Consider the following 26,265-nt stretch of genomic DNA (forward strand, 5'->3'; position numbering starts at 1 on the left):
ACTTAAAGACGGTAAAGCTGTATTTAAATTTTCCTAATTGGCTGTAGAAATGCTTATATGTGTAGGAACTATAATGTCCTATGTCCTATAGCCAGTTTCTCATGTTTTGACAAATACATCGATTAAAGAGTACAATAACAAGGAATGATAATAATAATAATATATGCAGTAATAGTAACAGTAACAGTTATTAATCTTGTCGTTAATATGAATATCTTTGTGAATTTTACATTAAGAAAAGATCTCGGTCGTTGCCATGAGCTTAAATAACCTTATAATGAATTTAATTAATATTTTATAGAAGGAAATTTTGGAATCTGATGGATAAAAAAAACTGCTAACATTTGGCAAACTTGTTTTATTGGTTTCCTTTTGTATTTTTGTTTCCTTTACATGTCACAAAACTAGTTTTCTCATTTGATCACCATAACTATATTTACAATGTAATATATGTACTATGTGTATACACACAAGCACACACACATACATTAACATACGTACACAAATCATACTTACGGTACATGCATACAGCTCCTTATAGTTTACCATCTCTGTCCATAACATCCAACAATTTTTGTTAATCTTATTATTATTTCTGATATTGTAGTTTTTACTAAAATAATTTGAACATCTGTCTATTTATGAATTTACTATAAAGTTTGAAGAGGTTGGCATATTAAAAATTAATGTAAAGAAAATTACATGTATAGAAAACAATTTTGTTTCCCGTACAATTCCTTGTTAGTTTCAATTAACTACATATCATGATAATAAGTAAAGAATTTACATTTATAATTAAAATAACCTATAATTATTATGCACTTCATCAGTTATAACGTTTAGCTATAATCACTACCTTACATATAAATACATTCATTTTGAGCAGAAAATGAACAATTGGAATTAACTAAATATAAATTGTTTGATCTTTGATTTCGTTACTATTGTTATTAATTGCTGTAGTGCGTGTTCTATAATATTAGATAAACAATTAATTGCCACAAAAAAACAATCACAATCACATTTCTTAAAGGACAGAAAGAAGAATGTTGAGCCAGAGACAGCCGTCGTTCTGATGGACTTCAGTGAAAATTATTCTTACATAATTCAAGACGAAGTTCAAGGGTACCACTGGTCTACTGATTCCTGTACCCTACACCCAGCAGTACTATATACACGTCTTCCTGGATCTGCAGACCTGGCTAATTGTTTACTATAGTAACTGATAATATTAGAACAAGAAAGAGAATACCAAAAATAATAGATTTGAAATAGGATTTTGTTGTATAACTTTTGATAATCTATTGTTTGAAGTGTTTACTAATGGCAGATGTTTTGAAACTCACTTTTTCCGAGAACACTACATGTAATGTACTCATTTTGTGTATCTTAGCTTATTTCATTTTATTATAATTTGAATTTAAGAAGACTATAGTTCCTGATTCATAGAGCTCCCAAGGAATGAATGGCTTCAACATCATAAACATTCATGTAGTATTTGTTCCTTCTGAAGGCAGAAAACTGGCTATTGAGAAGTTCTAGATTATTCCATTTTCATATTCTTATATTAGAGACAGAAATACGTATATGTAGCAAAAGAAATGTACTTATTTTTTTATTTGTTTTTTCTGTTTTCTTTAAACATAGAATTCACATTCAATTCAAGTATACTGTAATTAGTATTATGGATTTAAGACTCCATATATAGATGAAATTTCTGATTTTGTGGCTAAAAATAAATTTTAAAACGATAACAATAGATTATCATAAACATTTCATTACTAGGTAGATTAGCTCTGATGTGCTGCAACATTTCGTTCAGTATGCAATCGGTAGTATACTTTCGCAACTTGATATAGTGTAAACAAAGTAATATATCAAGAAATCCTTCCGAAAATTTTATTTGGTATATAAAACACTGTAAAGAGTTCGTCTGGATAGTGGAACCTACCTGTATAGATACGAATATCCTTAAATCATAAATTTTAAAGAATACGATAAGAATGTTGTTATTTGTTAATATGCTGAAATGTAAACTTTTGTTTATTTTCATAATACAGCAACAATTTTCAAACGACGTGTATCCAAGCAATATATATATATATATATATATATATATATATTCATCTGCAAGAACACTTTGTCGGATTTATGAATTAAGATCAAAAGTTGTCACATTATGAACAGTTATTTTTCTAATTTATGTCATAAACTTTCAGTTTCTTCCACACACTTCAACGGAAGTTTATGCACTATCCTCTCTTTCTTACTTTTACATATTGATATCTTGTAGAACAGGGTTACTAATTATTGGTGTGTTTTCTGTGATATTTAGTTCTTCGAAACATAACATCATTTTGAGGACATTAGTGGACTAGAGCTGAAATGTTGAGAGAGATTAATATTTGGATTCTAAATATGCTCAAATCTTCGAATATCTGTTACATTCCTAATATTACATTTCTTAGTAATTGCAAATGCATCAAACAGAAAGCAAAAAATATCACAATTAGAAAATAACAGATAAAGAAAATCAGAGGTAAGATGAGCTTAATAGCAGATGAACTGAAGCAAAGATTTGGATGCGCAAAGAATGGAAAGAAAGCTCATAAGCTCTTTAAGGACTTAACTTCTATTATCTTTTACAGGAATAAAAGGAAAGATTAAGATATTTGGCATTTCGTTCCAAACTATTTTGAGTGTCTATTCCATAAAATGCTAATGTATTGTAGTAATAGCTTGTTATTCCTACAGCAGGACCACTGAGATGTATCAATGATTTTACACGTTTCTTCAAAACATAATCTCTTGTTCACAGACCATACAATCAGTCATTATTCAAATGGAACACTTCTCTGGACACGCGTGACAAGCACGGATAAAGACAGTTTTATTTATTAAATTAATATATTCCTAACACGTCCCACCCAAAAGACAATCAGATATTTTTATATAGAATTTATTAAATAAGATGGTTTCCAAGAAAGAGACTGAAGCACTGTTGTGCACTAGCTTGAGACATACTGAAATTTCATGGTCTTGGGTTTTCAGTTTAAGAAATCTACAGAAATTATTAGGTGAGAACAATTTCTTTAAAAACCAGAATTATTGAGAACTCTCGTAACTGAATTAACACATGAAAATTTGGTGCAACTTTATACATATTGATTCTTATATTTTTAATAATGATGCTATTATAAAACTGAAATACTGTTTATTGAATTAAAGGTGTCTTTAGCACACTTAATGTTTCCAAATATGTTTTTGTTAATAGTTCAGATATTTTATATTTTTTATTTGTAATAATCATTGTACGAAGTTTTTTACAAATATTCTCGTACATTGAAACCTATAAATTTTCAGATTGTGAAGTTAAACAGTAAGACCAACATGAAATTATGGTTAAAATTGAAATTCTTTTTTAATAAATAAACAGTAATGTGTTTGCAATATGCTTTTTATAACCTCTATAATATAAGAAGTACTGAAATTACCAATATTTATTTATCTGAGAATATAAATTTGATAAAGTTTTCAGTAGAATTCGATTGAAATGAATATCTAAAATATCTATATAAGTAAGAACCTATTTCTCTCTTGCATTATTCTTTTGTATAAATTTATGATGTTCGAAAATATTATATTTTGTATGTTGGAATATTTGTACATACTTTTAACCACCTATGTTTTCTATTTGTTTTATGCTCATAAAGAAATATTGAGATATTACCTCTTTACTCACTGAAACTGTGAGTATTATTTATGAATAGTATTCCTTAAAGTATTAAGGATATAATCCAATGCAGCATTTAAGAAGCATATATGTATATTTATTCTGCTTTCAATTAAACGTACTAAAGAAAATATAAATATATTATTATAATATAATAATATTCATTCAATGTACTTTATTGGAACTAGGACGTATAGAAAAGTATCTGGCCATAATAATATGCTAAAGGAAAAATCAGATTAAGTAATGTTTCATTCATAACTTTACACTTAAATACTATCAGCACCAAAATATTTTATTGAATAAAAATACCTGCAAATACATACTCCCACGCATACTACTCTAAATTACTGTTTTCTTAACATTTTTACAAAAACAGCAGAAATATTTATCTTTAAATTAATTTTATTCAGCCACCTAGTTGTTAGAAACTAAATCGTATATAAAACAAGAACCAACATTCCTTTATGTTCACACAAAATAAAAAATGTAGTCACTTGATTTCTCAACAATATTGTAATTTTCATCGAAGTTATTTGCAAGATTTCAACACAGCAGTACTTACAACCACAAAACAACTTCAAAACATTTAAATGTCACTTATTTGTTATACAACAAATATTTCAAACAAAAAAGGCACCATCCTATCCAATAAGTTTCTGTTCAAAATAGTTCACTTTGGAGCATTTTTTTAAAAAAAACTATTAATTGCACATCATAATATAATGAGCACTGTCTCTTTTATTATTTACAAAACAATATTTTTCAAAAAAATTACTATATCTTATAGTGTAATACATTATACACAAAATGAAAAAAAAAAATTCTGGTGCATAATGTATTTATGCTAGAGTTACTTTTGTTTCTTTCTATATATGGCTGAAAGCAAATATCGCTAATGATATTGTAACTAGCCGGCGAAGTATTATTATTTGAAAGAAAAAAATAAGAAAATTTTATGAATTAGAAAAATATTTAAATTCAATTAAGTACATGATAATGTAAAACTATATTATACAACGATCACAGTTTGGTTTGTCGAACGAGTAGTTACAACTAATATAGCAATCGACTTACCGACTATTGCTCCTGGCACTACGTCAAACCATCCTTGTATCAATGGAGCAAGACTATACAACATGAAATTTGCTACCAAAAACTCTCTTCCACTTTCTTTGGAATACTTCCGTATCTTTACTGTAGCTCCGATACTTTTAGAATTTTATTACGCATGGTTCTCCCAAAACAATATATAGTGTATTATAGACATTAGACACTATAACATAGATTTTAATTATAATTTCCTCAATACTTCTGTTAACATTATGTAGATATATATATATATAACGTTCTGTTAATCTAATCCCAATATGCTATCATTTTCTATAACTAACTTAACTATTTTATCAATTGCATCCATATGATTTAATAGCCCACTTATATAATAACACTGATATACATAGTTCTTAGCAGACATAGTCATACATTATGGAAACGTCCTTATGTTTTTACAATAATTTATTACTTCTAACTTCACTTTAAATATATTGTACATAACTTACTGCTATTCTTTGATGTTAAATTAGTAATAATAAGTATTATACACACAGTACAATGATTAAATTTACTACAGAAGAATTTTTGATTATATTCCAATATTTTAAGTAAAACAACGAATATTGAGAAATAACTCTGTTTTTAAAAGAAATTAAAAGTAATACATCTACAAGTCAAAAACTGCGTAATAGAAAAAAAGCAAGGGGAAACTTAGTTACAAAATATGTTACATCTGCTCAGCGCCAACGTAATTCATATACTTTTCACACATTTAATGTTAACTTTAATATATTGAATGTTTTGTACACTCTTCGAGAAATTTGAATATATTTATGGGGTTACCTAATGTATTCTTGTAGGTGACGATTATTTTAAAACTTTTAGCCTCTAAGGAAGCATAAAGGTATTTAAAAAAGCACTTACAATGCCTCTATAATTCAATTAAGTATTACGTAACTGAAAAAGTACATATTTTAATTCCTAGAATGAAGAAGTATCAGAAATGCTACTAAATGCAATAGTTTATACGCTATTAAATGCATTTATGTAATAATAAAAAAAAACTAGAACCTAAGGCTTAAAAGTGTCAATTGTTATTTGGTGTGAATTTTGAAGGGTAAATGTACAAAGAAAATAGGCATTGGCAGTAGAAAATTTTAAGCGATCATAACAATATAGAAAGATGTTCCAGCACAGTACTGAAAAATTAATACATACGTTTAATGGAAGAAAGGCTTATGGTGGGTTTTAAAAAGTGTATGTGCTTTTTTTCTCATAAGAATTTTTCTCAAATTTTCCTATGAGCTTAGTTAGAATTATTCTTTTTTATTTTCATATTTGTTCTTCATAAATTTCAATATTTACTTACAATTTTCCAATCTATTTTTCTTTTTATTTTATTCTTGAAAATAACTACTTCGTAAGCAGTAGAAATACTGTATATTGGAAATTATGTTTCTTCATTTCACGGAATTACATTTTTCATCATTCATAAGGTTTTCCTTACTCATAGTATATAAATACTAGCATGAAGTGCACGGTAGAAGCAAGTGAGGTATAGTTTTTTTGGAAGTAGAGGTGGTTGTACTGAACTCTTTATCTTTTAGTGATTTTCAAACCCAAGCAATAGTAATAACTGAAGTCTCAAGAAAAATATATACAAAGAGATTGATCAAAGTCAGATACATTTTGCGAAGGTCACTGTGGAAAATGCTTTAATCACATTATGTATATGTGAAAACTTCTAAGTTAAATGAAAATTATTCCCTTGTTCTTGACCAATTTGAACCCCAAACAACACGAGTCATTGGGAAGCCACAAAGAAACCACGCTATGTTTATTCAAGATCGGAGTTTTTTTTTATCTTACCAAAATTTATTGTGGTTACGAGACTAAACACACACACACGCATACACAAATACATGCTGCGTCGAATGGATAATGTCGCTTTCATTCACATCAATTACTTTTCTTAAAAGAAATGCCATCATGCTACATTTCTTAGTATAAAAAATATTTAAAACAATGTGGATGATAAACTGTAGACTCCAAAATTGATTAAACATTGCGTGTTTACTTGAAAATTATAATGAAGTTCTGGATTAAAGTCCGAAAAATGCTACTAAATGGAATAGCTTATATGCTATTAAATGCATTTTTGTAAGCATATACTAGAACTTAAGGGTTAAATAGTTTCTTTATTAATATTGCGACTTTCCTATTTAGCTATGTACTATATTAGAAAGTCAATGAAACAACACAAAGAACTCACAAATATGTTGTATATAATATTTATATTTGAGCTCAAAGTAACTACATGTTTACAATTGTAGATACGATTAATAGTTGGTAAGTCATATACAATCACGTATTTAAAAATTTTCAAATAGATGTGTAATAAAAGCATTTGATCCTAAGTCTAACATAAAATTGTTAATAACTAACAAGAAAGCACATACAAAAAAATTACACAACGAACTTCAATATAATGTTGTAATATATGAATGCACTGATATTATTAGTAACTTTCTACATATGTGCGTCTCATTTGCATGATTTTTGTTTTTCTTGACTGATGTTTTCTTTCTTATTATTCCATTAGGTTACGTATTCCATTAGGAATCCACGTAATAAAGACGATTAATCACATTTATTAACAGATTCAATATTTAACAGAATGACTGAACTGCCTTGGGTTGTTTTATTGTTTCATATACAGAGGTCCTCGCTATTAAGCAACTAGATATGCTATCAATCAAGTAACTAATACATTTACGAACATTGTTTGAGGATCTCACTATATCTCATTGTTATTGAAAAGAACACGTTATAGAATGAACACCTTCTGAACTATTCCAAAAGGCTACGAAATGCTAAAAACTGATACGTGTTTTACGTATTGCTTAAGTGTACTGGCATTAAGGTGTGCTTGCAGACAGCTTACTGGGGATCCTTCACATATTCTCTAAATTGTGAATTATCCCTTCTCATATTATAAAAGCTAATTCATTATGTACCTCTGTTCCTTTAGAGCAAATTTGAAGAGCAAAATATACAAACACAACACAATCTTATGCTTGATATGTTTGGATGCATTTATGAAGTATATATACGCACGATTATAATGTCCAACTCCTCTATAAAGAATATAAATAATATTTAAGTTATAATACCATGCACATAAACAGCATACATGAATCATTTATAATCACTAATGGTTGTTGATATTTCAGATATTACTAACCATAAAACTTTTTACAAGAGGAGAAAAAGAATAGGTAAAAACTCTGAACAAAATCAACAAGAAAACAAAACAAACAAACAAAAAATACAACAAATTATTATGCAAATAATGTGAATGTAAAAATTCATGATGAGTGACAGATATCATGAGATTTTCCTTGGTTCTAATATTGGCTTAAGGAAATATCCTCAGTTGGACCAACGAAGGTTTTCTATATATCAGTATCAATTTATATCAATCCCTACTTTTACCATAATACACATTTTATCATGTCAGTATTTTTTTTCTAAAATTCTAATGTCACTCATTAATATTTTCAGATGATATTTTAAACGTATCCCCATTTGAGTTTAATAAAAATAAACTAAACTCAACTTCATTCTGTAAATATTGAAACTCTAACTGATATTTGTTATATATTCATAGTCTCACTCATTTCTTTACTAATTAATCTCAAGGGCTTCTTATAATACTTTCACTAATTATAGTTACCATTAAATTTTCGTTTGCAAATAACTTCATCATTGTCTTTAGCCACTCAGTTTCATGGACAAATGTCTGTTTGATAGTAAATCTTGTTCTACTTATTTTTCCGGTTTATTTTAGGTTTATTACGTCTTTTGGTACATTTTATGTTATTTACGCCATATAGTTTACATATCGTGCCTCCACTTAGTGATTATAAATTGATTAATTTAAATGTGATTAAGCATCTTTATCTTGTATCATATATAACGTAATCCACACGAAGAATCAGATAATCTTAAATATATTTTAACGTACTTCTTATACATCTTATATAAACAATTGTATTATTTATGTATTTTTTAAATAAATCAAATTACTGCTATTTAAAACATTTAATGTCAAAGAAACTTATTGGAAAAGATGGAATTCACTACTTAATTCTTTATATTGTACATTATATTATATATAATCTATATACTTCTATATGTATCCCTGAGATTTTTTAAAAATTTTCTATATTGCAGATGTTCTTCTACAGTCTTTCCCTTCGTTCGTGTTGATCCCCTTGCGATTCCTCTTCTATTTTGTTTTCTATCAATAAATGAAAGATTACTATGATTATATTGCATGACATTGTTTCTACCATCTTTTATTCTTCCTCTAACAGAACATTCAGGAACATTTACTGCAGACATACTAAAACACATGCTTCTTTTAAAGTATCTACATTTTGTTAATTTAGTGAACAGTCTTATTTGCTGATTACGTTATTGTGTCTGCTTCTCCATTTTGTTTGTATCACAATGCTGCACCTTCTTTATTAACCGGCGACTTCTCTGAAGAGCCTTCGCATTCTAAATAGAAAGCAAGAGATGCTTAATATATATATATATATATATATATATATATATATATATATATATATCTATCACCAAAGTCAAGAAAAATTTTAAAAAGGATTTCCTTATCAAGTTATACTACTCTTCTTGGTATACAACATTTTGAAATAAGCACTAACATTTTTTTTAGAGTAATAGCCAATGGCTTTACTAACATAATTAAAGCTCGTCGCGAAATTCTAGCTGCAAAAAAAGATCAAAGTTACACATGAGCTCACTTAAGTTGTGATCTGTTTCAATTTTTGTACCTGATAATTCTTGATAATTCTGTTGACTAGTTTATTCTGCTGTGTTACACTAAAATACGAGAATTAACTTAATTTCGGGACGTAATATATTAACTTCATGTTTATGTAGTTTATAAATTGAAACTCTTAAGATCTATTTCTAAGATACTAAATTGTTCCCCTAGAAATGAGCATTTTTATCATATTTGCTATCTAAATTATTATCATATTTCCTGCTTAATAGTAATAAATATTTTATTATTATTATTATTATTACTACACGAGTGCATAAGATTAAGGTATGAGTGCTCATTATTATTAGTAGCTTCTGTAGGTGTTTCCCTCCACATCCATTTTACCATGTTTTGTGTCATGTATTCTTTTTGCTATTGACAAAGTTCCTTGAAACTGAAGATCGGAATACGAACATGTAAGAAAACTATAAAGCACACCGTTTGGGCTCCATATATTTGAAGATAGATATGAACCTACGTCAATCAGTTTCAGAAAGATCCCTACGCATGACTTCCCCTCCTTTCCCATACATACTTGAAGTGGACAGGATTTCTATGCTTCTGATTTTACATAGGTGGCTTTAAAATTAAAAATCTATAATGCCATTCCATTATGCAGAAATGGATCCAAACCGATTGAGTGATATATCAGTCAATCATTTTGGTAAAAGGGGATAAGAACACTATGGTTATCTCAATCTTAATCTTAACCCCCATTGATTTCGTCGTCTGTGTACTTTTAAGAGCTGAGGGTATCTGTGTAAATCCGGGATTTGTATGAATGACTCAAAGAAAATGAAATTAACTCTTTCAATTTAACGTCCCACAATTATGCCCTCATAAGCTGACAGAGAGTGAATGATGATGAAGAATTGGTGGAATGAGAATGTAGGAGGAAGCGGGGGTTCGCCGAGAAAACCCATGGACACCATGTTGTCCACCACAAACTTACTTGGCGGGGAATCGAACCAGGGACCCCACGTACCAGAGGTAAGCGCTCTAGCACTGAGCCACCGTGTTCCCGATATGGATGACTCAAGTATGAGGTATTTCCAACATTTTTTGTTTCTGATATATTGTGGACAAAGTAAAGCATACCGACGTTACTTTTTTTTTTTTTTTTTTTTGCATCGATCCATAATAAACAGATAAAATTGTAATTTTTGCATATATTTCCGATAGGAGAAACCTCAAAGAATGACATTTCTCCCAACATCACAAATTACTTGACTCACACATTTTTCCTGATAGAGATATCAAATACAACTGGATTCATATATATTGAGAATAATTTTAAAAAGAAACTAGATACAGTTTTAGAGAAAGAATGTTAGCGAATAGTGTTAGCTATACGGTGCAAGTTTTTCATATGCTGTACATCAGTTTCCCTTGGTTCCAGACTCTATACCCAGATTATATTGTACATGGTTCCTTGTTAGTTTTGGAAATATAACTGTTTAAATCTATCAATTATAGAACAAATCTGTATTATTGTATTTCATTTTGAGTTTGAAAATAGTTACTTTTCTTAATGAGAATTCTTTATCTTTAAAGTTTGCAATTTTGAAATTGAAAGTTATATACTGTAGTATATAAACGACTTGTAATTTTGCTCCTGAAGCACAGGATTTTTATCGGAATTGATATTTTTATGCTCAATTTGGGAAATTGATAAGATAAGCCCTTAGTTGTATATTAATATGAATGTAAAATACTTTTATTTAACTAATAACGCTGAAAAAAATATATACACATGAAAAACAATGTTAGAAGTGCTTATTGTTATAGACTAAACGAAAATAAACTGCTTTCTACATATGAATATTGAGGACATAATTAGTTGAAATCGTCAGTTTTAAAACTTGTAGGTTGCATACGATTAAAATGGAGAGTGTTTTTTGTGACTGTGGTCGCTCATTGATTACTTGAAGAAACTAACATAAGACAATACGTGTTTCATCCTGTACTTGACAGTGAGTCAATACTTCAAGATCGGAAAGTAAGTAAAGCAATAAAGTGGTTTACAAATAGACGACTTCCTTAGGAACTGACAGTTATTAAACAAGTTATAACTTTAAAAAAAAGTTCTCATTGTCTGTTTACATACGATAAAGTTGAAGATTTTATATTTTTCTTTGTATAATTGAACTGTTGAATTTATGTATATATCAAGATGAATTCTATTTACTTCAATGAAATCTAAAAGTATAATGCTGACTCCAAAATCTTATCATTGAAATAATCTACAGATTGTCCACTTAAATGGCGTAGTCGTGAACAAGATACGAAATATTTAAATATTGACATTGATTTTTTAAGCACATGCCTTTATGGTTGTAAATTGAAATCAAAGTCTAATTCTAATTTTACTACTGCAAAGATATCACAATCTAAGTGATCGAGAAAAGTATAATTAGTACCTACCACTCTGAGTTCTCAAAGAATTAAGCCGTACAGTTGGTTGTCTCCGTTCTGCTATTTCCAGCCATTCATCCCTGAGATTCAGATCAGACGGACCCCATTCCTCCGTTGGTTGAATAGCCAACAGAATTTTCTGTAAAGAAAGATAAATCAGATATTTCTGCTCTATATTATTATTATTATTATTATTATTATTATTATTATTATTATTATTATTATTATTATTAGTAGTAGTAGTAGTAGTAGTAGTAGTAGTAGTAGTAGTATATCAATTTTAGTGATACTTCACATTAATTTAATATGAATCCTAGATATAATATTAAGTAAGTTTAAATGTTTCCTTGGAGAAAAAGGAGTGTACAATGTCAGTGAATTTTAATGTTTGACAGAAGATTTGTTTTTTACATATCCTAACCTTTTAACCATTTTTAACCATCCTTCATGTTTTTTATCCTTTTTGAAGTCTACCACAGGCAGATGAAGGAAGTAGCATCTTCCGAAAGCACTACCTGTTGCATGTAGAAGAAAATTCTGCTACATATTTTTTGCGGTGAGTAATAGCCTTTTCGCTTTTTCTCATTGAATATAATCATCGCTCGCAATAGTGTGATATAAAAGAAATCTTATTTAAAATAATACACCAACAATTAAACTAACAAAGTAACTTGAACTGTTGATTGTCTTTATTACATATTAATAAACAAATTCATGATTACAGCACCGATTCTTGTAACAGCACCGTAATATAAATAAAATAAGTGAGCATTTCTAATTCAAATGTGAATACCGGTAATGGGGAAAACAATAAAGATTTAAGAAGTCTTTTCCGAGCGATTGCGTCTGATATTTGTACCTGTTATTAGGACAAAGTGAGGTGGAATTGTAAAGTTTGTTTTGTGTAGATATATAATTAATAGCTTTCTGTTTAACTACAATTTTAGAAATTCTCAATGTGAGAACAGGATATGTTAAAAATCCAGCAAACTTAAATGCTATATTTTGTCACTAATAATTACTGTTTTGATGTCTTATTTGTTTAGGTTCTAAGTAAATATAATGAGAAAGCAACATAGAATATTAACAAAAACACTTAAAAGCAATAAAGTAAAAACTATAAATATTATTTCTACTTTTGAGAAAACTAGCCAAAATATGCAGTTGTACAAGCAACGCAATTTTCTTAAGGTATACAATGAGAATTGTGAGAACTTGACACTGAAACGTTTGCATTGAATCCTCATTTGGGTGCTTTGGTGAGTACATAAATAGGAAATAATTGTTTAGACGTGTTGACAGAATTGAGCAAATCATTGTTGAATAGTGTAAGAAATGAAAGTTTCAGTTTCGATCTCTTTGTTAAAGATCCCAGAAGGAAGTCTATTACCTTAAAAATACAATATATAAAGAATAGATTGACTGAATTTTTTAAATACGAAGCCAAACATTTTAGAGAAAGTTTTATCAAATTTAAGGTAACTGAGCTTACGTAATAGTATGTAATGATCTACTGTGTCAAATGTCTTGGCTATATTAGTGTATATAATATCTATTAAGATACTTATATTTAAAATTGTGACCAAGAAATTAGTTATTACTACTAAATTTTAACAGGTTGATGTACTTGCCAAAAAACGGATTTGAAATGGAACGTGATTTATAATTTCTTCAAATAAAACTTTTAATATACTTTCGGGCATGAGAACAGAAGGAAATTTAGTTGTTAAGACAACATTTGGAGCTAATTTTGGTATAGAACAGGCAGACAATAAATAGTCTTTTACAGCAGAGAGCACAGTATATAAAAATGAAGATATTGCTTTTAGTGGGTATGATAGATAAACATACTGATGACAATTAATGGAAACAAAAGTCGTGCAGTGGTTTTTACCTTAGTCAGAACTTTCTCTTCAGCTATAACGTCACAAAAGTTCATTATAAATGTTTAAAGTTGTTGTGTTTAGTCTTTTAAGAACATAAGAATTTGAAATACTATTCTTTAAACTAACCTCTTTTAAAGTTGGCGCTTTCTGCTGGAAAACGATAACAACAGCAAAAATAGGTATTTGCAACATCGATAGACAAGCTAAGCCCCATCCTATTCCGTCAGCCCAGTCTGGATAATCATAATCTTCATACTTCAATGCAGTATGAGTAGCTAATGAGTATACGAAAATAACCTGTAAAAAAATAAAAAAAATTGACATTATTTTATTTAATATGGGATGTTAAGGACATAAGCTATGCAGTAACTCTGCAAATTTTTTAAGTAGTGCGTTCTGTAAACATTTACGTAACTTGATTTCTACTTAAGTCAATCTAAGATGTTACTATTTACACACGCTTCACACAATTTTAAATGTTTAACTTCAATGCTGTTGCTATATTTTTGTTCTTTTTTAACCCATAGATAAATTGCATCAACTTATACAAATTTGTCAATGTACACTTCTCCAAAACTTAACTGTGAGCGTAAAGTTTTCTACGTCTCTTTATACTATATATATATATATATAATGGCAACAATGCATCGAAGGGGAAAAAGTGATGATGAACTCTAAAACCTTTTCCGTTCCCCAGCTTAAGAAAAAAACTTAAATGACTACGTTCTAGCAGCGATGAAGGAGTTATTATGGCTGACTTTGGTTTCCTTTTGATTTTTCTTTTTCTTTCTTTTTTCTTTTTTTATTTAAGGTTTCGAAAATCTTTGTGATCGATGTAAGAAATGACTTTAAGTTAGGAGGACTTAGGCTGCGAAATATAAAAATTGTTTCACGACTGTGCGGGTTTTCATTTTTGATAGGTTAGGAAGTTGTCCATCATCCCCATGTAATATATACAATAATAATAATAAAAAACTGTAAGAGAAGAATGGCAGAAAAGTTAGAAAAAATAAAATTACCCAATGGGATTTGAACCGCCTTCAAAAGTATTGAATCCCAGCACAGAGAAACAAATTAACGCTCACGGATATGGAGACAACTATACAGTTACCCTTCAATTGTATCAATACCTAACGATCTCCTTAGCAGCTCTCCTTTTCTTTTCTTTTTTCTTTTTGGTGTGTTTTCTTGAACTACAACAAAGTTTTATGCATTTGACAAGATATCATTTTGTTCTTAAAATCACATTAAGTAACAAAACAGGAGCTGTTAGCGATTGCAAATAGCGAACTGCTAGCTGTGTTTGGAAATCTCGTTACTATTTCTCCTTCGATGCGTTGTTGCCAAACTGCCTATTTTAAGAGACTTTTAAAAATTATGTGTGTAATGAAGATTTGGAGAAGTGCATAAATTGTCTATATTCAAACCTGAAAACTTATGAAATTTATACAATTTATTAGAGGTTTGTGCTTTTCAATGAAGCTGTTTATAGCTAAATCTCAAGTCTTGTCAAGATTACCATTGTCCTAATTTAATGTTAGATTTTTTATCCCACTGTAATATAACTAACGTATTTCTACTGGTAATGACGTTTTCTTAATACATTTGACCTCCTTTAAGTTATGTTTGGTTACACATAGATGTTTTGTTAAGAGAGAAATGATAACATTCTGATCATTTGCGTCTCATTTATTCTTTTATTCTAGATCCCTTATTCCTCTTAGTCCCCAGTGTGAGAACTATCACATCGACAAATGACCTGTTGTCAATGCTGCTCAATGCTGATCACAAAAAAAAAAAAAAAAAAAAAAAAAAAAGTGAGTAATTTGCATTTAACTTGAAACCTTAATTTTTTGCAACCTTGTTTATACTCTATAACAATTTAGGTCAATAAGGAATGGCAATCAAATTACGAGTATTCTTGGATTTCATTGTGACTTCGTTGATTATGATGTAAGTTGAAAGCCTGTTTCTTTAACATATCCAAAATTCCTCTAGGGTACCCATTTTTTTCATCTAATTTAAATATGATCTTTAGTTGATTGTCTACGTCAACTAGTTGAAACTAATCTATATATCCTTAAAATGAAATAAAATCATAAATTAGACCTAATCTTATAGAAGGAGCAGATTTTTTGTGAATAGAAAATAAGTGTAAAGATTACTAAGATTTCAATAACTTATTGCTGATTTTAGTGTTTACTGTGATTGAGTTGAATAAAGTGAAAAATATTTGTGAAGCCGAAACTTTTCGCTAGTATCTAGCTATCGAAGCCAAAAAGACTGGTTGCCGTAGGAATATAACTATGCAATTAGGACTCTCAGGTCACATAATCGATTACTGTTAATTAATTTGTGCTAAATAGTCCCTATTTTTAGTAAAGTCTGTCATTAATGAAATTACCCGGCTGCTTTCAACTGTATAATGTAATATAGTCCTTGCCATTTCATGTTTCAACGTGGGCACCACCATTGCAGGCGGAGATCAACGTTCGTGATATGCCATTGTAACCTATTTCTTAGTACGGACACACTCCCTTCCGAATTACTACTTCTAAAATGTCCAAATCACGCAGTTTTCTGGTCAGACGAAGTCGTGTTCCATGTGGGTGGGTCAGTAAATCGCCGTAACTACAATTACTAGGCCCTAAATGTAGACAAGGTCCTTAATGTAGACAATCTGGATACTACCGTTGAAATAATGTAGTCAGCCCGTGGTATTCGTGAAGATTATTTCACAAAAGCATTTACTTCTTTTGCATTTTGATTCGTCAGCAGGTTAACTTGTTCAAGATGTTTTCTTTAGTTTTTGTTCTTTTAAGCTGTATTGTTATGACTATCAACTAGATTAGTCTATACATTACCTCCTAAAACGAGATTGAGGAAAGCTGAATGAAAATAGTTTCTTAGTAGTTTCCTTATTAAAATATTCTAGAATAATTGGGAGCACATAACCCCACATAGTAATTATAGATTAATTTTAGAATGGAAGAATATAATTTAAAATATGCTTTTAATGCAGTTTCAGGAGGATATAAATTTTCCATAAAATTGAGGTAGCAAGACTGATGAGATATTATTTAGAAAACATTATTACAAATTATTAGTGCTACTATTGCTATTGTATTATCACTTAATCTTATCAATACTAAGTCTATCAAGCATCGGTTTCTTGCTGATAGTTTCCAGTGAATATGTCATTCCATTCGACATATTCACTAGAGCGTTAATAACTTCCACTGACACTGCATTAACTAAAATGTCACGGAAGGTTTAAGAGATAAGATGGCACGTCGATAAGGAAGAATTTAAAAGGTTTTCATTTAAGGCTTCAGTAAATACTTTCGTTGATAATAATAATAATAATAATAATAATAATAATAATAATAATAATAATAATAATAATAATAATAATAATAATAATAATTATTATTATTATTATTATTATTATTGTTATTATTATTATTATTATTGAGATGTTGACCTTGGATTCAGATTATGATAATTGTAGGATGGAGCAGATTCTCATTGACTCATGATGGAAGAAGACAAACTGGAACCTTTAAAAAAATAAATAAATAAACTTTTGGCAATATTTCGATCATCCGGTAGTCCACCTCCTCCTAGACTTGGCGGATCAACATGTAAGTATCATATGATCTGCTCACGTACTATGAGTAGTTTCCAGAAAAAAGAATATGAAGGCAATCAAACAGACAACAACAGTTTTTCGCACTCAAATCCTTATCATAGCTTCAAAACATACACTGAAGAACATTAATTACTTATATTAATAGGTGGATTTTTTGTAAACCAATATGTTAATGAAGTACTTTTTCTCCTAGTATTGGGAAGTAAGAGGATCTGATGTTCTGTAGATCAGGAATTTAGGTTAACCACTACAAATAACGACAAATAAATTATAACGACCACTAAATGTGTATTACTATGAAAAACACCAGTTTCTAATTAGCTTAATGCTTGTTTTGCATATTTTATATGTCGTTATAGCCCTCAATCCATATATTTATATAATCTAGGTTACTGTTTTATCAAAATCCATCTAAACACTTCATTTAGGTATTACCTTTTTTATTGTAGTACGTAATAAATTAAACATTTACTGGTACACACTTTCAAATATTGTACGTATATATATCACAAGATGGATTCTCTATATATTATATGTTTTCCGTTGCTATGACGACTTACAAAACATGTCATATCACTAACACAACAGAACATCAATTATAATAACAGAAAAGAAATTACATCTATTTCTCTTTATATTTTCTTCTTCTTCCTTTTGAACAGCTTGTGCATATTTTAAAAGCACATTTTGCCCGTAAATACAAGTTATATAAAAATTACACAATACCGTTACATAATGTCACCCGAAAAATGGGACTTTTTTGTTAAAAAAAAAAGAAATCCTGGACCGTTGGATATCACATGCTGGTTACTTGAGTTTTCGAATGACCCTCGTATATGCAATAATTACAATTCATACAATCATATATTATATTTTATTTTTATATCAATATTATTTTCATATTTATCTTAATTCTTATAATTAATTTCATTTTATACAATTCAACATTGACAATAGAAGGTACATTCAAATAACGTGATAAAAGTTGTTTAATTTAAAGTCCTTTCGAGGCCATCGATACGTGTTACAAGTTGGAAGTTAACAAAATCTATGTCATTTTCTTGGGCAAAACTAAGAAGATTGCGAAAATGATATTATTATGATGTTTGTATGATTGTTTTCTTAAATGAGAAAGGATCAAATATATTATATATTCAAACAAAATGCAATTTATAAATGAAATATCGACAATATCTAGAACAAAACACGATAATCAACATCGTAACATAAACTAACATAAATAAAAAAAATTATCATATTTTTAAAAACGCATCGCTTTGAGGTGTAGTTTTACAAAGACTAAATCATTTGTTTGAACATTTATATTATCTTCATAGAATTCAAATAAAGTACAAATAACAAACGAAATCATAACGATTATTTACAGTGAAAATAAATAAAAATAAATTGATTATAGTTTTCTCGGACGCCGAACTTTAGCTTAAGTTACATGACCAACGAATTCGTTTAGGTTGCATTGAAAATCATAAATCGGAATACTATCTTGCGCGTTATTTACATCTACAGTTTTTTGTTTCCTATTTCGAGAATTTTTGCCATCTAGAAAATTTCTACGAAATCCAATTCGAGGGAAATTAGATCTAATGATTACATGCTTCTTAAGTGTAGTACGATTACTATTACTGTTGTTACTAAGATTAGATTCGGTTACATTACCGGTACACGTGAATTTAACATTACTTTTTACATTGGAACCGCACTTTAATTTCGCATGAATATTTCGAACTTGGTTTCGATTAAGATTAGTTTGGTTCAGGTTAGTATTGTATTGCACCATTGATGGATTTTCAAAATTTTGCACTGTTATACCTAGATGATTGTAACCATTGTAACCAAGTCAACGCATTGCATCACGTTCTGTAAAAGCACCATCGGATTGTTCACTATTATCATTCTGGTCTTTTCGTTGAGTGAACATTTCAACAGCTCCAACTCAATCGACCAATCACTACAAATATTGGTGGGAACACACGTCCTCTTTCTGAATTTCACGAATACTGGAATTAATTTTCTTCCTGCTACATAAACCAATGGCGTGTACATATCATTAAACGATTCTATTACAATTACTTCATCTCCAGAATTAATATTATGTCGAATATACTGTGAATACAAGCAACCAATAGCATTCACTAGACGAAGATGACCATAACTTTCCGCATATTGATGCATACTAAAATCTTTGTTACACGCAGCATCAGTAAGACAGTCAAAAACATTCGAATAAACAGAAAAGTCGGGATAATCTAATTCAACCAATACCGGAGTATGTTTTTGAGAACACTCAGCAAATTTCATCCACACATTTAAATCAATGACGTCATATTCCTTCGTCGATGCAAATTTAGGATCTACATTCTCTGTAGTTTCCATGAAAGGTTCAGGTTCACTTATTTGGTTACTGTGTTCATTAATTATAGTTTTTACAACTTCAACTGAATTTTGCACTTCGGTGAACCTACGTAGTATTTGTTCCATTGTGTGACCACTCTGTTCAATTCGCTGATTTGTATTCTCAATTTGTTGTGATAAATGTTGACTATTACTGTCGAGTTGTTGCTTCAATTGTACAATTTGCTGATTCATTTGCTCACCAAAATCTTGCTTCAATTGTCCTATCTGCTGATTCATTTGTTCACTCAATTGTCCTATCTGCTGTTTAATAAGGTCAGCTAGGTCAGAGGAAGTATACATTTCCCTATTACCAGTTGCTTCAGGTGTATTTTCACTACCAGGAAGACTCATTTTAGTATTTCTGAAAATTTTTCTTCCACTCCTTAATAAGGTATATTCCATTTTGATGTATTTAATAAAATTACTACGTAACTTTCAAATCAATCTGCAGTTATTTATTTAGGAGATTGTTTACTTATCTTCTCACAAATATCCTGAATTCCCGGGCGGAAACACCAATAACGACCACTAAACGTGTATTACTAGGAAAAACATAAGTTTATAATTAGTTTAATGCTTGTTTTGTATATTTTATATGTCGTTATAGCCCTCAGTCCATATATTTATATTATCTAGGTTACTGTTTTATCAAAATCCATCTAAACACTTCATTTAGGTATTACCTTTTTTATTGTAGTACGTAATAAATTAAACATTTACTGGTACATACTTTTAAATATTGTACGTGTATATATCACAAGATGGATTCCCTATATATTATATGTTTTTCGTTGCTATGACGACTTACAAAACATGTCATATCACTATCACAACAGAACATCAATTATAATAACAGAAAATAAATTACATCTATTTCTCTTTATATTTTTTCTTTTTCCTTTTGAACAGCTTGTGCATATTTTAAAAGCACATTTTGCCCGTAAATACAAGTTATTATATAAAAATTACACAATTACAAAATCTTTCGCTTTCCAAAGAATCATCCTGTTTTTTGTCAAATATCTTTTACGCTTCAAAACCTGATGAGTTTTTGATAATGTTGAGACTATATAACTTACGTAGTACTAAATTTTTGGGAGGCAAACAACGAGGAAACTATTGTTAGGCGAAGAGAATCGTCGCAAAAAATAAAGTAAAACCAAATCCATAAGAAGTTGGTGCTTAAAGAGTACGAAACTGTTGTTTGAACAGACTAGTCAGAAGTTTAGTTGTATGAGACAGATGAAAACCAATATGTTTCGAGTTTTCGACTATCTGAGGCTTTAGATACTTTCCATTCACCATGAATTACGGAGAAATATTAGCGCTGGCTTTGAGGGTCATTGAATCTTTGGGATGAGCGCCCATCATACAATGTAAGCACAAATCAATGTGCAGAAGTACAGGGCATATTAAGAGCTTCTGCTATTGGAAGAGCTAATCCACCATCTTGAATTCACTATGTAGCAATAGGTTGACTTGAACTGAAGTTGGAAGTGTATCATTTGTTACACCTCCTTCTGAATTCCTCCAGTACATGAAAGAAAATGCTTTTCTCTTGTCTTTCTAAGCGCCTAATATTACTTTTGAGTACTAATGAAATGAACTGACATGATAGAAAATCTCAAGCTATCAGAAAACGGTTGTTCTACTAGAAAGAATGAAGAAGATTGATATGACGTTAATCGATTAAAGATGCAATTGATTATTAATGCAAACAGCGTTGTTGTAATATGCTCCATTAACTTCATATTTTTTTCCCTGGAAAATACTCGTAATACGTTTGCTTGACAACACACTAGCCGCCTTGATTTATCAGTATATGTGATATCACCGCTGCTTGGGTTTGCCAATGCTTATGAGGTTGCATTGTTTGTACTCTCTAAATGGTGTTGGCATTACCGCATTCATCCAACGTTGTGAGGATAGTTAGGGAGATGCTTGAATGAAGGAAGTAGTAATGGGAAAAGGAAGTCAATGTGAGGACGAATACTAGCCACAAAGATACGAATAGAACAAGTTGGCTGATAGGTTTTGGCCTTTGGCCCAGTACTCTATGTCATCAAGTTTAGTTTAACAAATTTAATATACAATAAATTTTGTAATGTTTTATTTTTTCATATTCCTCACATCTTGCTTGTTTTTCTTGGATAAAGCTAATCTGCATAAGTTTCGTGATAGTTACACTGTCGTACCATATCATATACTCCTTCATGATATATAGAAGGTTCCCCGGCTAATCAGATTCCAACACGCCTATTTCTGTTATTTATTCAATATTTCATAGAATTTATACTTCAGTATTTTTCTGTTAACTTAGCTAAACAAGAAGTCAAAATACTTACAGCTAGAATTACTGGTGCAAAGAAGCCCCATGTCACTCTCCAGTACCAACCAGGTCTTACTCCAAGCATGAATTCCAAGTCGTCACAGACTCTTTGTAACCCTGCAAATGATAAAGAAAAATGTTTTCTTAACTATGCAGTATTAACATTTATAAACTTACATATATGATAACCACTTATATATATATAATCATCTGATTTTCGACACTTGCAATTTTTCATGTAGGTATCTGATATAGTATATATTATCAATACAAACAACTATAATTTATTCAGAGTTGACAATAAAATAAAATAAATTTTAAATTTAACATGATTATATTCTTTAGGCTAAAGAAGACGGTCAATCACACTAACCAATATTAATGAATATGACTTAGTTTTTAATATATTTTATTCCTAAATATTTAGATGATTCACAAATAGAAATTCTGTTAAATTTTATTAGAATTATAAAATTTAAATGTTAATATTTTCGTATTTTTTAATGTTTAACGATTGTTCTTTGAAATTGTACAGTCAAATGATGAAATACTTTCTCTTGAACTTGATTCGTACTGTTACTTTTTATTATTATTATTGTAGAATATTATTTACAGTTAGAGAGTTAGAAATATTATTTATTAAACACTAAAAATTACTTAAAATTATGTAGATATAGTTAATAATATCTGCCACCAGTTTACTGTAATTTCTTTCCTACTGTGATTAAACTGATCAGTTAGTCAAATAAGGAAGATAATCAAAAAGCTTAAGATTTCTAAATATAGCGAAAGATCCCATCAAGAGAATAAACCGTAGACCATTTATCGATATGGCTAATGATTCTACAAGTCACAATGTCAATCATTATTGTTCATGATTTAAATACTTAAAAAAAATAACCTTATCCCGTTAATCATATAGATTATTTCAATTAACTTGCACAAACACTTATCAGCTTATAATCTAATCTAAATTCTTAATATATATATCCTGAAGTGTATGTTAAAGTGTCGTAATTATAGTTTTACATCAATTATTATGGATCAGCAATGTTAGCCTATATATCTAAAAAATACATAAGCAATTCTCTTTGCATCAAATAACAATGAAAATATACATCGAAAAATATATTAGTAAAGAAAGAGAAACACTATCGAGTAAGAAGTTTTAAAATGTCTGTGTTCAAAATATCTTATTTAAATATTCTCCTAAGGTTTACTAAATGTATGGTTTTGCATATATAATCTATCTTCCAATTGATCGTAAGAATTTTTATCTCTTGTTTAACTTACCATAAATCCACATTAGTCCAACACATTCTGCCACAGCAATAAATAAAACAGCAATACTTCCTCCATAAACATCCATTAATGTTAAAACATAATTACCTCCCTGCAACAAAATGGAAGTCTTAATTTGTAGTTTAATCTTCGGTTATTTTGTTAACAGTGGAAATGTATTGCATTGGTAACGTGATAAACTATAAAAAGTCTATAATTATTAATCAATACATTGTTGAAATAAAATTTGCTGTTACACTATCCACATTACCACCATTCAATTATATTTATGAGAATATCATACATCATTTAGAAGATAATTTAAGCACAAGAAGAACTGAATTGTTACTTTTACTGCACATTTAGAAGATACTTGATTTATGTATCATTCTTAAGGTCAACACTGAAGTAACTTCTAGTGCAGAGTCTGGTAATCTATCCTGACTTGTTTTGCAGTAGTTTAATGTATTGATAACACTAATCAGAAGTTGCGCAAAGTGACGGCATTCGTTTGCTGTCAGCTTAAAGCATTTCAGAATGGAGAAGTGGTCGGTACAATATCATGTTGTTGTGGTCGAGGTATTTATCGCTAATTATACATTCGTGATCCCTAAACAGCGAGTTTTCGTCGCTACTTTCAGATTAACCACCAGGGAAATGTTCCCCGCCAGAATTCTACGACAAATTATGTTCTGCACACATTTTGTTGGATGTCATGAGATAAAATATATGTAGAACATACATCAATGTACTTACGACTTTCTAACACAGAACGTTCACAAGATCTGCATGAAATAGGCTAGTCCTCTACATCTCTACCATGCTGGACTCTGTAAACTTCGTATCACACGTACGATATCAAATGTTATCGTTATCGACCTTAATGGATGTATGTGGATGATTTCAATTACGTGTAAAGGCAATGAACTTAGTTTCTCCCCTAAATTAACGTTAGATCATTTTGTACAAATTGTTATCGAGCAGATGGTTTTTGGTTCTATTCCCGATGGGAGAACTAAAATTTTCCAGAGTTGACACATCACGAAGCAATTGGAGGGATCCCTGAATTATGAGTTAGCAATCTCCTGTCCAGAAAGCCAGAAATAATGGAGTATGGAAGCCGATACGCTGACTACGCTTCGCCCATTTGAACGTACTGCTTGCTGGCCATAAGCCTTCATCAACTATTGCGCCAAGGAGTTATGTTTAGTACTTCCTCCTATCTGTTAGCTAATTTTGTAAGTGTTTAATATCGTGTAACTAAAGGCAGCTGAAACTAATATGGTTTTTAATTATCTGTCTATCTTGCAACTCGCCTTACCTCTGTACATTTGAAATAAAATATTAAAATTTGTGTTGCAAGAATCCATGAAGGGCTCTAGCAGACTACATGGCCCACATTCCAACTATTGACTCATGGTTAACGCATTGGCTTTTAACAACAAATTTCTGATCTGATGCCAGTATAAATAATGCTTGCAGCACCAACAGGCCAGACCATGGACGCCCGAAGGGGAGGGCACGGTGGGGCCCGAGCCTCCCTCCCTGTCTCACGAAAATGTATTAAATTTCTTAATATTTTCTTAATACAAATACAAAATACCAAGTGTATTATGGCAACCATGGATTTGAGCCCCCTAGAAAGTTTTCTTCGGGCGCCAATAGGCCAGACACTGCGGCGTCTAGACGCTCGCCTCGAGGAAACTGGCTCAACGCGAACAGTAGGGGAAGTGGTCGGCCCAGTAGTGTCCGCACGGCTGAGAATATCGCTGCTGTAGCTGCAGATGTCCAAGAGGACACACAAACATCAACCAGACTACGGACCACGCAATTGTGTTTCAACAAATTGTCGTTACGGCGAATTTTGTGCAAGGTTTACAGATATTTTCATACAAAGTCCACACAACAAACCTGATATTGCCTGCAGACCACCAGGCATGTGTAAAGTTTAGCTAAGCACTTTAAACATTGCCCGCGAAAATGAGAATTTTCCATTAAAAATCATTGTGAGAGACGAAGCAGTAGTAGGCCCCGACGTATATTGCGCCGAGTCAGCAAAAATTTTTGTGACGTCATAGGTCAAAGGTCAATGACCTTGGCCCGGGGTCAATGACCTAGGGGTACCTAGGACCACCCCCTCTAAATTTTGGCAGGGGTACCTTGGCCCACCCCCTAAATTTTGGCAGGGGTACATAGGACCACCCCCTTAAATTTTGGAAATTGCCAAATTTAAAAATTTGGTATGGTAGCCTAGGACCATAGTATGTACCTCTATCAGTATTGGGTGTCTATGTCGTTCCCTTTTATGGGTAAAAAATTGCCAAAAATTTAAATTTCGGGGGTTTTTGACCTAATTTATCCCCTTGGATGAGGTGTTATTACCCTATATAGTTATATGGGCGTATACAGGGGTCCATTACCTTTCATAACGCATGGGTATATTAATGCACCCCTTGAAAAATTTGGGAGGGGTACCATGGCCCACCCCTTCAATTTTGGAAATTGCCCAATTTCAACATTGGGTATTATAGTACCGGACCCTAATATGTATCATGATAAATTTGGGTGGTCCACCTCGTTCCCTTCTAGGGGTACAAAATTGCCAAAACTATAAACGTAAGCAATACGTTTTGGTTTTCGACCTAA

General features: G+C 30.4%; 1 protein-coding gene across 1 annotated transcript in view; it reads right to left on the minus strand.

The window, feature by feature from the left end:
- Positions 1-343: 343 nt before the first annotated feature.
- LOC145690531 (sodium-dependent proline transporter-like) overlaps positions 344-26,265 on the minus strand; it is a 527,499-nt gene continuing 501,577 nt past the window's right edge. The window contains exons 12-16 of the mRNA XM_081765492.1: positions 23,632-23,731; positions 22,355-22,455; positions 14,069-14,239; positions 12,066-12,195; positions 344-9,355 (exon numbers count right to left, since the gene is read on the minus strand). Coding sequence (XP_081621618.1) covers positions 9,300-9,355; positions 12,066-12,195; positions 14,069-14,239; positions 22,355-22,455; positions 23,632-23,731 — 558 coding nt within the window. The 3' untranslated portion in view covers positions 344-9,299. The remainder of the gene's footprint in view (positions 9,356-12,065; positions 12,196-14,068; positions 14,240-22,354; positions 22,456-23,631; positions 23,732-26,265) is intronic.

The sequence above is a fragment of the Thermobia domestica genome, chromosome 7 (assembly GCF_964235325.1).
Source record: "Thermobia domestica chromosome 7, izTheDome1.hap1.1, whole genome shotgun sequence".
Taxonomy (NCBI): domain Eukaryota; kingdom Metazoa; phylum Arthropoda; class Insecta; order Zygentoma; family Lepismatidae; genus Thermobia; species Thermobia domestica.